At 33.5% G+C, this 12795-nt stretch overlaps 1 protein-coding gene across 1 annotated transcript; it reads right to left on the reverse strand.

Annotated features, from left to right (window-relative positions):
- Positions 1-3558: 3558 nt before the first annotated feature.
- LOC130741025 (phospholipase A1-Ibeta2, chloroplastic-like) lies at positions 3559-5916 on the reverse strand. Its single transcript, XM_057593791.1, has one exon. The coding sequence runs from the start codon at positions 5738-5740 to the stop codon at positions 4097-4099; it is 1644 nt and encodes a 547-aa protein (XP_057449774.1). The 5' UTR covers positions 5741-5916; the 3' UTR covers positions 3559-4096.
- Positions 5917-12795: the final 6879 nt, after the last annotated feature.

Below are 12795 nucleotides of genomic sequence, written 5' to 3' on the forward strand. Positions count from 1 at the left end.
ACTATGTTATTGTTTGGATTGAAATGAAAATCTGTTTATGTTGCACTCGGTATCTAAACACATTTAATAGTAGTATCACCTAAGGTTTGTGTAATTATGTAGTCTAAGGTCAAGAATTTGTAGCAACATCTCTAAAATGTGATACACTTAAAATATGAGTTTTTCTTCTAATATAGCAAAATAAATAAAGGTGTAATATAATAAAAAATTGAAGAGGGCTTCTGAATCAAGAAAGGTAAAAGAAATTTGCTAATACAAGATTTGATAAAATTCCTAAGTAGATTTCAGCGCTGGTAGTGGTAGGCACGCAACAAATATCTTTGTTTCCGATCAAATTGGTTCATCCGAGCTATTTGACAAGATCGGATAACACTTGACTTGGTCTTGTTAACTTGCTGAGACTCTTTAGATGGTGACAACAAAAGTCAATAGATGCTGAATCGTTCATCCATCAATCTGGAATATAATAAGTGTAGAAATTAGATCAGTTAACAACTCTGATGGAAAATTATTGAAAAAAAAGGTTGAGATTGAAAGGACAGAGAACCTTGTGGTGGTGGTGGTTAGTGGTGGCGTGAGAGAGAAGCAGGGGAAGAGAAGAACCAGAGGATGATGGCGCAGAGAAGAACGAGAAGAGGGATGAGATGGACAACTTTCTGGGCTGATTTCAGACGAGAGAGGTCTCTGCGGGCAACGTGGGAGAGAGGATCGTATGTAGGAAGGTGTGTGTCGGTTTCCATGTCTGCTCTCAACATTCAACCAAATCAGTCCCACTTTGTTCAAATCAACTTATGGTCTTATGCACTGCCGGCATTATTAAGGAATATCCCATATTTTATTGCCAATTAAATTATATTTTTAGAAATTCTAGTTTCATTTAAAAAAATTACTTTCGCTTAATACCGCTAAGAGCTGTATGACTTATGGATTGAGGAGAAAAATATCTAGGAATCAATCCCTTAAAGGGTGTAATATATTTTTTCGGTATTCCTTAAAGTTGATAACACATAGTTCACTTTTCTATTATCTAATCTAATGTGACATGAGTTCAAACTAAAAAAAATCAAAAATCAAATGTTAGTTGAGATAGAAAAAAATACTTAAATAGTTATTTTAGGGGCTCATAATCTACCCACATTGTCTTATCTGGCCAGATGAATGTCCATGGCTCCATTCCATGCTTGCCTATGCATCCCAACGAATCAAAATATTATATCAAAACTGGGAAAACTTCAAAGTCACTACACAACTTCTACTATGAATTTGACAATGGATTTAGTCTGTCATAATTTATATAATTAATACATGTAAAGAAATATAAAACCATGTAATTTTTTTAGCCTCAATTGCATTTTCCCCCTTTAGTTTAGATTATATGTAACTTTTGTCATTATAATTTTGTTTAGCTAATAAAGACCTTTCACTTTTAAAGTTAGACAAATTTCATCTCTCTTTCAATTATCACTAGACATAACACCCGTGCGTTGCACGGGTTTATTTATTATATTTTTTAACATTATATAAAAATTAATATATTTTAAATGAATTAAATAATTTTTAATTATAAGTATTATAAAATTAAAAATAATTATCTTGAGAAAATTTAGAGTTTTCTTTATGTTAAATAATACATACTCAAATTTATTATCTATTTTAATAATTAGCATTATGTTAGTTTAATAATTTAATAATGGATTTATTTTTTTATATGAAAAAAATTATGCAAGTTTGAAATATTTTATATTAAATAATAAATTTTTAATATCATCAAATAAGTTATAATAATAACATAATTTTTGTGTTTTTTATCAACAAAAAATAATTCAAAAATTTAAAATTATAATAAATCATAAATTTATTAGCTCTTTCAAAAAATAAAATTAAATAGTGTAAAACATTATTTACTAAATTTAAATTTATTTAGTTTGTTTTGTAATTATTTTCCTCTGTTATGCCTTCTCAAGTTATTTTCACTAATATATAATAGACAAAAATATATATTTAATTTTTTTTCAAATAATACACAAATACCTTATTGCGAAATTTTTTATTTCCAAACTATTTTGTCTAAATTATTTATTAATAATTCATATTTTATTATTATTTAATTTTGATTGTTGATGTTATTTTGTTTATGTAGGCAAATTTAGTTTTTTATCATGAAGGATAGTGAGTATGTACTATGAAAAATGAAAAGTCGTGATTTGTTTTTTAAGGAGGTGAATAGGGGTCTTCATTTCTACTATTGTATTTAATGCTATAGTTCAAGTCTCATTTACATATATGTACATGAATTAATTTTAATATTCTTTATTATTATATAACTAAAATTATTCACATGTAAATTATGGGTGCTTTTATGAGTGTAACTCTTTGGTTGATAAACATCAGTGTAATTATTTTTATTAGAGTGTCTTGTTTCACTCTTTTATAGAGAGCTAAGTGTTATGTCCTGGAGCCTCTTGTCATGTTCTGCTCTACCTTATACAATAAACATGAAAATTAGTTGGTAGTTAAATAACTTATTGATTTGAAAATTTTATTGATCAATTTTTAGTTTAATGTATATAATACAAAGGTTTTTTTTAATATATTTATAAAAACATTTAAATTGAAAGTTTTACATTTTAGTACGTAGTTGAATAGTTAATGATTTAGGCAATTTTATCAATTTAATATTTTAATTTAATTTATTTAATACAAAGGAAAATGTTAATACAAATGTTCAAAGTGACTTTTACATTTTAGTAGGTAGTTGAATAGATTATGACTTAAGAAATTTTATTTAATTTTTAATTTTATTATTTAACTTATTAATGCAAAGAAAATGTTTTATCATTTAATGCATTTAATATAAAGGAGTGCAAAATAACTCAAGTCTCCTTTATATATATAGATATGCACAAATCACTAATCTTCATTTTCTTTTTAAATATTTTTGGGCTTATGATGAATTTAATATATATGATACAATTTAAATGTTAAAAAATGGAAATTTGTTAAATTTTGAAGGAAATGAAATTATGATTTGAAGAGTTGGAAACTTATGGAGTTGAGAGATTATATTTACTAAAAAAAATTGTGGGGCTAAAATTACTCATAGTCAAGATCAAGAGGATTGAAAGTGAAATTAAGCTAAATCTTTAATGTTGAAATAAAAAAATCACCATTCTAATATGAAAGGATGGTAATTCCCTCATGTGAAAAATATCTCATATTCTCTCTTGTTTAAACTATGTGTTAATATTTCTCATCAAAAATATTAAATAGATGAAAATAAATGAGACCATTTCAGTAAATTGTAATGTCACATTCGTCTATAGTAGAAACCGTCCTTCATATAATCAATTATATATGATTATCTCTATTTATTTTTTTCTCTATTTTCGTTCTACATCTCTCATCGCTCCACTCCATTTTCACTTTTAATGAAGTGTGAATGAAACTTTATTCTCTAGTTAGTTATAACTTGAATCTCTTTGAAGAAAGCTTGGGAAAAAGTTAGAGAATGTGTTCAAGGGCTTCAACGAATGCCAAAAGATTTCAATACCAAGAGGGTAAGAATAAAACACTGTAATATTTGCTTCAAATTCACAACTTCACAAAACATCATAACATAAGATAAGCAAATAAAAAAAATCCAAGAAAAACCATTTTCAATCACACTTGAGACATTCTTCGCTATCTCGCAATTCATTTTTTCTTTGAATCTCCTATATTCAGGGATCCACGTACTACTATGCCAGGACTACTACGAGAAAGATCAATCACATAACAAAAGGCTTAGAGATTGAGATGATAGTCTGATTGAGAGGTTAAAAGGAAGAGAGGGTACTGGAAAAAGAGATGATAAACTAAAACTGAAGAAAAAGGAAATGGAATAAAAAACATGGAAAGAGTTTAGAGGAGATGACACAAGGTAAGGAAGAAAGAGGACATGATAGATAGAATTTCAAGTCATCATACAAGTCCTTAGAACTTGGAGCTTGAATGCTTGATAACTTGTGCAGTAAACTGGGGGAGTAAAAGACAAGCATAACACATAGTGTATACTGTAAAAGACATTGTGTATATTCACAATTTTGAGTTTTATATATTAAGATGGACTAGGTAAACGAGTAGAAATAGACATGGATCTAGACATAGACATGGATCCCTGATTACTAAGATTCACAGTTAAGGCCTTTGCCCTGCTTGTATACAACTTCTTCACATTAGAGCTCTGGTCTTGCATTAACCTTTTCAAGCTCCTCTTTGCATTTGCTCGGAAGGGACAATTAGAAGCCAAAAACCCATCCACCAGATGAAGGTAAGCCTCCAAGTCATGGCAGCACGCCATGTCAGCATCAGGCTTCAAGTACGGTGACATCTTCGTGTGCACCCGCAACTCCGCTCCCACATGCGAGTACGCACCCAGCGGCGTGTTCTCTTCCAGCATGCTCAACACACCACCACCCACATTTGACTTCCTGATCTTCTCTTCAACCTCCTCGCTGAGAAAATTCCCAGGCACCCTTGTGATCACATCTTGCGAGTTCACAATTCGCAAAACTTTGACATTCTTCGCCATGAGGCGGTCCCCGAAGGCCTTGTTGCCCACCCGAGGCCCACCGAAGGAGAAAACTGCCACCGGTGGGACATCTGGGCAACAAGTGCTTATATCATCAGCCACTAGTAATGCTAGAGTGGCACCCAGGCTGTGGCCTGTGACGGTTATGCTGAGTTCCTCACCTTTGTAGAGATTAACAAGACGCCTAATTTCTTCCACTACTGATTCAGATAGGCTTTGCACGTGTGCGCCTTTGGTCTTATACAGGCTCAAAAACCCACACTCTGCTTTGGGCTTTCCATGGGCCGTGGAATTGTCATGTTCGCCTTCACCGCCAATATCGATCAATTGGGCCCTAAGATTCTCGGCCCATTCAAGACACGTGGAGGTTCCGCGGAGGGATATCACGATGTCCCTCCGTCCGAGCCTCGCGATCTCTCTCTTATCCTCGCAAACCGCGACGTACCCGACCCAGCTGGATCGCTGGGTCATCCACCCGAGATCCGGTGCCACTTCATCAACCCAGTTAGGCAACCCAATTGATGACGTGGCGTAGAGGGACTTGGTCACAGTATAGGACGCGTCTGGCAGCGGGACATGGCGGGGGTGTGGGGCCTCTGTCGTGGACATGGCAGGGTCAGCATGGAAGGCTTGGTACGCCGCCTGTACGAACTCGCCGTACCTGACGACCTCTCGGCGAAGATTCTCGTCGAGGGGATCAAGCATCCCTTTCCAGTTGTTGCTGCCGTGGTACTCCTTCCACCGGCCGCTGAGGATGTTTCTCGGGGAATACTCCGACGTCATGGAGAGGAGGCGCTGGAGGCGGTTGAGGTGGTGCGGGGACATTTCCTCCGCTGCGCCTTTCATCTCCGGCCAGAGGCGAGCCAGGTTGAGGTTGTCAAAAAAGCTCCTTCCCTTCTTGTCTTTTGACTCAATGGGTTGTGGTGGGGGTTGGTGGTGCTGTGTGGATAACATCGGCTTCTGGTTGCCGAGGATCTTGTCGAGGTTTGCGAGGTGCAAACGAGTGGAATCGGTGGTGGGGTTCTGGACATGGAGGGAAGAGAAGGTTATGGGGCGTTTCATGGTGGAAGGTTTGAGGGGAGAGGCTCTGCTGCACCTGAAGCTGGGGCATCTAAGTCCTTGAAACTTTTGAAGGTTGTGAGCGGGCATGGTGGAGCTGATTTGCATCATGGTGATTGTTGATGAACAAGAACAAGAATCAAATTGTTGAATTGTGTTGAGATGAATCGAATTGTTGATTGATTGAATTATTGGGCAGCTAGCAGGTGCAGAGATTGTGAAATTGAGAGAATCTGAAGAGAAGCCAAGCGCTTGAATTGAAATCCAAGTTGTGGAAAATTGAATTATTCAAGTCGTTGAGGGACATATTTAAAGAGGTGGGGCTTAATTTGACAATTTAGTTGTTGCCATTAATTAAATCAATTAATTATAAAATAAGGTTTGGTTACAATAATATCCTGTAAGAAGGTGCACACTAGGTACAAATGACAATTTCACTTTTTAACACAAACATTATTAAATTATATATATCATATTACATTTATCAAATTTGACCCTTTTTTCCGAATATAAGTGCATGTCTAGTGTCTACCCCAATGTAGTTAGAAGTTCAAATTTATCATAAAATTGTGTTCTTTTTCTTTTTTTCCTTAAAATACTTCGTATACAAAACAATTAATCACTTGATATAAATTTATAATTTTTTTTATTAACTCTCATATATCTTCTTTATTTAAAAATGAAAATACTAGCAGCACACTCTTTGAATAACACTATACCAAAAAAAACAATCTTTGAATAACACACTCCTTATAATTGATTTATTTTTTAAAATTTCTAAGACATTTTTTTCAAAATCCCTCTATCTACAAGTTAAGATAAAACTATAAATATGGTGATTATAAGAAAGTCAAAAAATATTTTTCTTTCTTTTTAGTAAATGGGAAAACAAAAAGATTTTTCTTCAGACTTTGTTGAGAGTAGCTAGTGATAATCAACCTTATAAAATTATAAAAAGTCAAAAAAGTTGTTTATTTTAATACTTTTCATTATTCATAAATTCTTGGTGAGAAAGTTAACTTTTTCTAAAAGTAATAGTAGTACTAACCTGAACCGCGTCTGTGTGTTGAGAGGTTGAGAGAGGTTGAGTGTGAACTTTGGCCTCAGAACTTGGGAAGGAAGTCCTGTTTCCATCAAAGTCTGCGCCCACGTCGCAACGTTATTACTCGCTTTTATAATGAAATGTCTTATTTGTCCCTGGAGAAATTGGAAAATATCGTGATGTCATCTGACCATTGCATTGGAATTATATAATCGTTTGACTTTGAAACTTCATCATATGTTGTGATACTACTGTGTTGTCCAGAAATGTTAATTATGTCAACTTACCAATGTAATAACAGAACAACTATCGTCTCTTCCTTTTAGTAAAATCCAATAACCAGTGTTTAATTAAATTAAACTTGGGTTTTTTGTAACAAATGACCAGTTTATTGATTCAATTATGCAGTTATAGGATAAATACGTAAAATGTTGGGAAAAATTAGGCTAATGTGATCATCTATGGTTTTTCCTCCTATGATAAATTTTGAATTGGGAACTTTGATAGGTGGCTTCTGACGCTAGCTTGACATAATTTCAAGAGATGAAGCATGCAACGACATATATGTTAAACATATTAGATTAGGTCCAATTCCAAAGTTTGATATCTTTATAATGTAGTAGTAAAAGTGTTTGAACATTGAACACACAGAAGAACAATTCAATTCTAGTCAAATACTTGCGTGAAAGGCCAAAACAAAGAAAACAAAAGGAAAAGCTCTGCACTGGACATCCTTGCGGTTCTTTAGGTAGGACTTGGTAGCAGACGAACATAACAGAATTGCATAAGAATAGAGATCCTGACAAAATAGAACAGAATATAATAATGTTGTGTTTATATATTAGGTTTGATAACTCATAACAAAATAATTTCGTTAAAACAATAGCATAAGTTTGAATCGAACTTGCATGCAACAGTCAAGCTTGCTTTGTATTAGACCAACACTTTATTTATAACTTTTATTATTTTATGAAAATGTGTTTAGTTAAACACATAATAATTTAAAAACCAAAAAAACACATAATAATTTTATAACCAGTATTAATTTATAAATATATTCATATGTATAATTTATTTTTATTTTTATTTTTGTATTACAACTAAAAAGTTTTAAGTTTCTTAGAGGTACTTTCATCAATGGAGAATTTTTAATAGTGTTTTGCTATTTTTTATTCTGACCTTTTTTAAGAAATTTGTTGAGTATGACTCATAGGCAGTGTAGTGTCATTGGGGCAATGGACCGGGGTCTACGTAGCAGACCATGTATCCCTATATAAGCTTGTAACACTGTAACCCTAATTATTTTATTCAGAAAAGAATCAATAAATGGAATTATAGCTGCTCTATAGTCGCAGAGGTAGGCAATTTAGCCGAACTGCGTGAACAAAGCTTTCGTGTATTTCTCTCTACTCTTGATCTATATTCGTGTTGCTGCTATAACAAAATCAAATATTAGTTTTAAAGAAAACAATAACCATAACTGATATATTGTGTGTTTGTTAGAAAATCTAAGTTGATTCACATCTAGTTTGAAAAGATAGATCCAAATTTTTTAGTGCTAGAATTGAAGAAAAAAAAATGCCCTTGTAGACCCAAATATATTTTGGTGACTTGCGTTTTTGTTCAACTCCATAAGAGAACCGCTATTACATAGACATTAATTGTGTACTAACTCGCATTTATGTGTTGCGTATAATAAGTACAACAAGGCTTGGACCTCCTGAAAAAGCCGCCGGATGCGCTGTTAAATTCTGGTCTAGTGTTGGACATGAACTCCTCTCTTAATTACTCCGTATTCTTCTTGATTTTTTAGGAACTTAAATCTGTATGCAAATAAACTTTTAATTTAATTGGAAAAAATTTAAATGACTGACTTTTGAATAAATGTCATTGAATTAGTGGATGTTTAGGCAAAAGAGGTTTATACTAACAATGCGTTAAAATTAGTCTCCTTTTTAAACTATATGTTTCTTACCTTAATTTTGTCTTTCTTGTTAATTGTTATTGCTCAAGACAAATGCTATCTCTTTCTCTCTTCCACACCTGAAGTTGAAGCACTAGTAAGACCGGGAATCCGGGAATTAACCCAAGTCAACCCACTCTAAAATAGGTAGGGCTGCCCATAATTAATTTACTATGGTCTATTGGTGTGTTAGATGTACATTGAATGATAACAAAACTACAGAACAACGTACGTAAACAATTGTAGTGTCATAAATTTTATTTCAAGTTGTGTTATGTACATTAGATTAATTACACTTTGAGTCTCATGTGACTCGTGATCTTGCTATAACCAACTAACTTGGCATAATGATTCAACACACCGTATGTGAAATAAGTGGTTGGGTTTCGATTCACATGATGTAAATAGAGAAAACTCATTGATCAATCAGTCTCTTATCGTTTATTGCGCTAATAATAATGCAAGAGATTAGTTTTATGACTATTTGCTATAAGTATACCTGGTGAACACTTAAAAATGGTTTTGCTCCCTTAGTTTATTGATTGTCCTATTTTAATCCCTTACTTTTCATTTCACAACTTTGAACCCTAAGTTTAGTGGTTCTACGACTTTTGTCCACTTACGTTTCTTAATTATGCAAATGTACTTGGTCTCACCACTAACTTTTATTTATTCACTAGTAAATGCTTTGTTGGAGAGAGTTAACCCTTGTATTAATTGTGATATATAATTGAACATTTTAATTTATGGATATGATGATCTGAAACTTTTCTTACACAATGACTAACTTAGGTACCGTAAGATTACCCGTGTACGTAGATGGTAGTTGTTGCCCCATTGTTTTTTCTAGTGGTGGCTGAGGCTCCATCGGTAATTTAATAAGTAATATTACAAAAAATCGTTACCAATTGAAAAATACGAACGGCCTAATACAGTAATACTGTCAAAAAATCTCAGTAAAATCAAATTCCCACCATTGGTAGTCCTATGCCGATGGGAAACATTAGTGACATTATCAATTACCGATAGACAATAACATTAGTAACCATGTCAACAAAATGAAAAAAAAAATAATTTTCTTTTTAAAATATTAAATTACAGATAAAAATAATTTTTATTCAAAAGAAAAAATAACTCATTTCTAATTATTTTAAAATTATTCAATTCACCTCTCACGCCTAGGATATGATAAAAGTTTGTTATATGTCATATTATATCATATTTTTATCCAACTCTATTATCCCATCGTTTCTCAACATTCAAATATCCAAACATAATCTTCCTAGTTTAATTAATTTTAGTATGCTTACAAAACCTTTAATTAATTAACATGCTATAAGGTTTTATTAAACTTTTTATTACTCGTAACGTGGTGGATTTACTATCCGCGGATGATGAATTCATGCGCCAATGATGCGACACGCTTCCCGCGTAATGATCATAATCCGAAAGATGTTAACTCAATCGCTCCTAAGAGCAACTCCAACGCTGGTTTCTTAACCAGGTTGGAGGTGCTAAGAAACCAAGGACCAATTTCATACCCATTGGAGCACAGGTCCTTACGGTTCCTTAGCTAAGGAAAAATGGGCTGCAAGCAACTCTGCTTTATCAGTTCCTTAAATAAAATACTATACTTTCTCTCACATTCAGTTCCAACAGATTACAGAGGGAAGAAACAGTGTTAACAGATTGTATGAACTATCACAATTTTATTCAAACAATAAAAATAGAAATTAATTACAAGGCTTCAGAAAAATAAATTTTTACAAAGAAAAATGAAAAAAAAAAATTACAGAAGCTTGTAGAAGGCCTGCATGTGCTTGAGGGGCGATCTTGTGGCGGTGGCGGAGGGTGGCGCTTGAAGAAGGTCTGCATGTCTCCGATCCAGTGCTTGAGGGGCGATTTGGGTCCAGATTGAAGCTTTGGTGGCGGCTGGGGTAAGTTTTGGTTGCGGTGGTGGGTGTTTGGTGGCGATGAGGAGGCGGTGAGGCGGGTTTGGTGGCGGTGAAGGTTGTTTGGTGGCGGGTCAGTGGCGGTGAGGTGGTTTTGGTTGTGGTTGTGGGTGTTTGGTGGCGGAGAGGGGGGTTTTGTTTGAGGTTGTGGGTGTTTGGTGGCGGTGAGGAGGCGGTGAGGTGGGTTTGGTGGCGGGTCAGTGGCGGTGAGGTGGTTTTGGTTGTGGTTGTGGGTGTTTGGTGGCGGAGAGGCGGGTTTTGTTTGAGGTTGTGGGTGTTTGGTGGCGGGTCGGAGGCGGTGAGGAGGCGGTGAGGAAGAAGAGAAGAGGAAGAAGAAAGGGGAAACGACGCTAGGGTTATGAGGGAGGGAGGGATAAGGAAGTATTTATAGTGGATGACCGGGATAGCCGGTCATCCAACCGTTTGGGACCGGTCCAGACCGGTTTTGACCGGCTGGACCCGGTTTTCTGCCCGTTTGTTTTTTTTTTTAATATTTTTTAATTTACCGGTTTGACCGGTTTTCTTATTAAGTAAATTTAAATTAAATTCGTATAAATATTAATTAAATTATTTTTTAATTGATTTAGTATTAAATTTTAAATCTAAATTGTGTGAAAATAAATATTATTAATTTATGTTGTATGGTGGGACACGGGTGAGACCCTTCAAATAGTAATTTAAGAAACCATGGGTTGGAGCAAAATCTGGTTCAGTTCCTTAGGAGTTTCTTAAGTCTGATGTGGCAGTACGAGCCCACAGGAATAGTGCAGAATAGTGCTGAATAGTGTGTTAAGAAACCAGATAAGGAACCAAGGGTTGGAGTTGGTCTAAGTCCTAATTAAATATCACAAAATCCCCATAAGTTGACTTTAGATTTCTGATTGTCCATTTTTTCACATTCATACTTACTGCAAATAAACTATATGTGTAGAAGTCCAATAGCAAGTGCCAATAGCAGAGGGAGATTATAAATAGGCTTCTTATAAATATTCAACCAAATTCTTTTCTCATTCCCACTCAAACGATCTTGAAGACACACGGTGTTGATCACAATAATCAAATATAATATTTTCTTCCGCGGCATGATCAATATTAAATTGGCATACATTTTTTGTCAAGTTATAATTAAAATTTTAAGTATGATTACGCTATTCATACTGAAGCAATATCGGATCCATATACAACTTGGTTAAGTTTATGAATAAACCCCTGGTTAATTAGTGCGTATATCTCGCCACATTGTTTCCTTTTCTGTGTTGACATCACATGAGATGTTTGAGAGACCGGATACCTTACTTATAGTTTACATGTTGTTTTACCTTGATCCTTCTTCTTCTTTTTTCTTTGCTTTTAATTTTCAATTTTTTTTGCCGTCAATGAAAAAATAATAATGCAATTGGGTCTTTGGGCCTTTACCAACTAAAATTTCAAGTAGCCCAACAAAAGTACAAAGTTCATTTAGGTAATTAACTTTAAAAATTGATAAAAAAAAACCAATAATCAATCATCAATATAAGGAGACTTGAGTTTTAAACAAGAATGTGAGAAAAAATAACTTTTATTTAATTCCATTTAATTGATGTAGCACATCATTATAATTTGATTGGTTGATGGTTTAAAAAAAATTTACACTATCAGTGCATCATCATTTTTCTCTTAAGACAAAAACAATTGAACTTTACATTAAATACACTAAGTAATAAAAAATGTATTGTATTAAATACACTAGATAACTAAAAACAAAACTACATTCGCTTTTTTGTTGATTACACTAATCATTACTAATTATTAAAATTTTCAATTTTTTCAATTTCTCAAAATTAAATACTAATACTATTTAAATTTTAATTATTACTTACACATTAAGTTCATATAATTTATCTAATTATTACGGGTAAATTTTTTTTTACACTTACAATACTGAAAAAACAAATAAACAACTATACGCGGCAAGAGATAATAAGAGAGTGGAGAAACTTCCAGATACGAGTAAGAGACTTCTCTCGTGAAGCTTATATCGTGCTAAAACAAAATTAGCAATGGTAACTATAATTATTGAGCAATTAAGCAACAATATTTCGCTTTCGGGAGACATATAAGAAATTAACATTCTAATCTCATTTTTAGTTGTCTCTGATCCTCACAATATCATTAAAAGTTTAATTTTGATCCATTATTGGTGGAGTAAACTTCTTTTATACTACCATTC

This window comes from Lotus japonicus, chromosome 2, assembly GCF_012489685.1.
Source record: "Lotus japonicus ecotype B-129 chromosome 2, LjGifu_v1.2".
Classification (NCBI taxonomy): Eukaryota; Viridiplantae; Streptophyta; class Magnoliopsida; order Fabales; family Fabaceae; genus Lotus; species Lotus japonicus.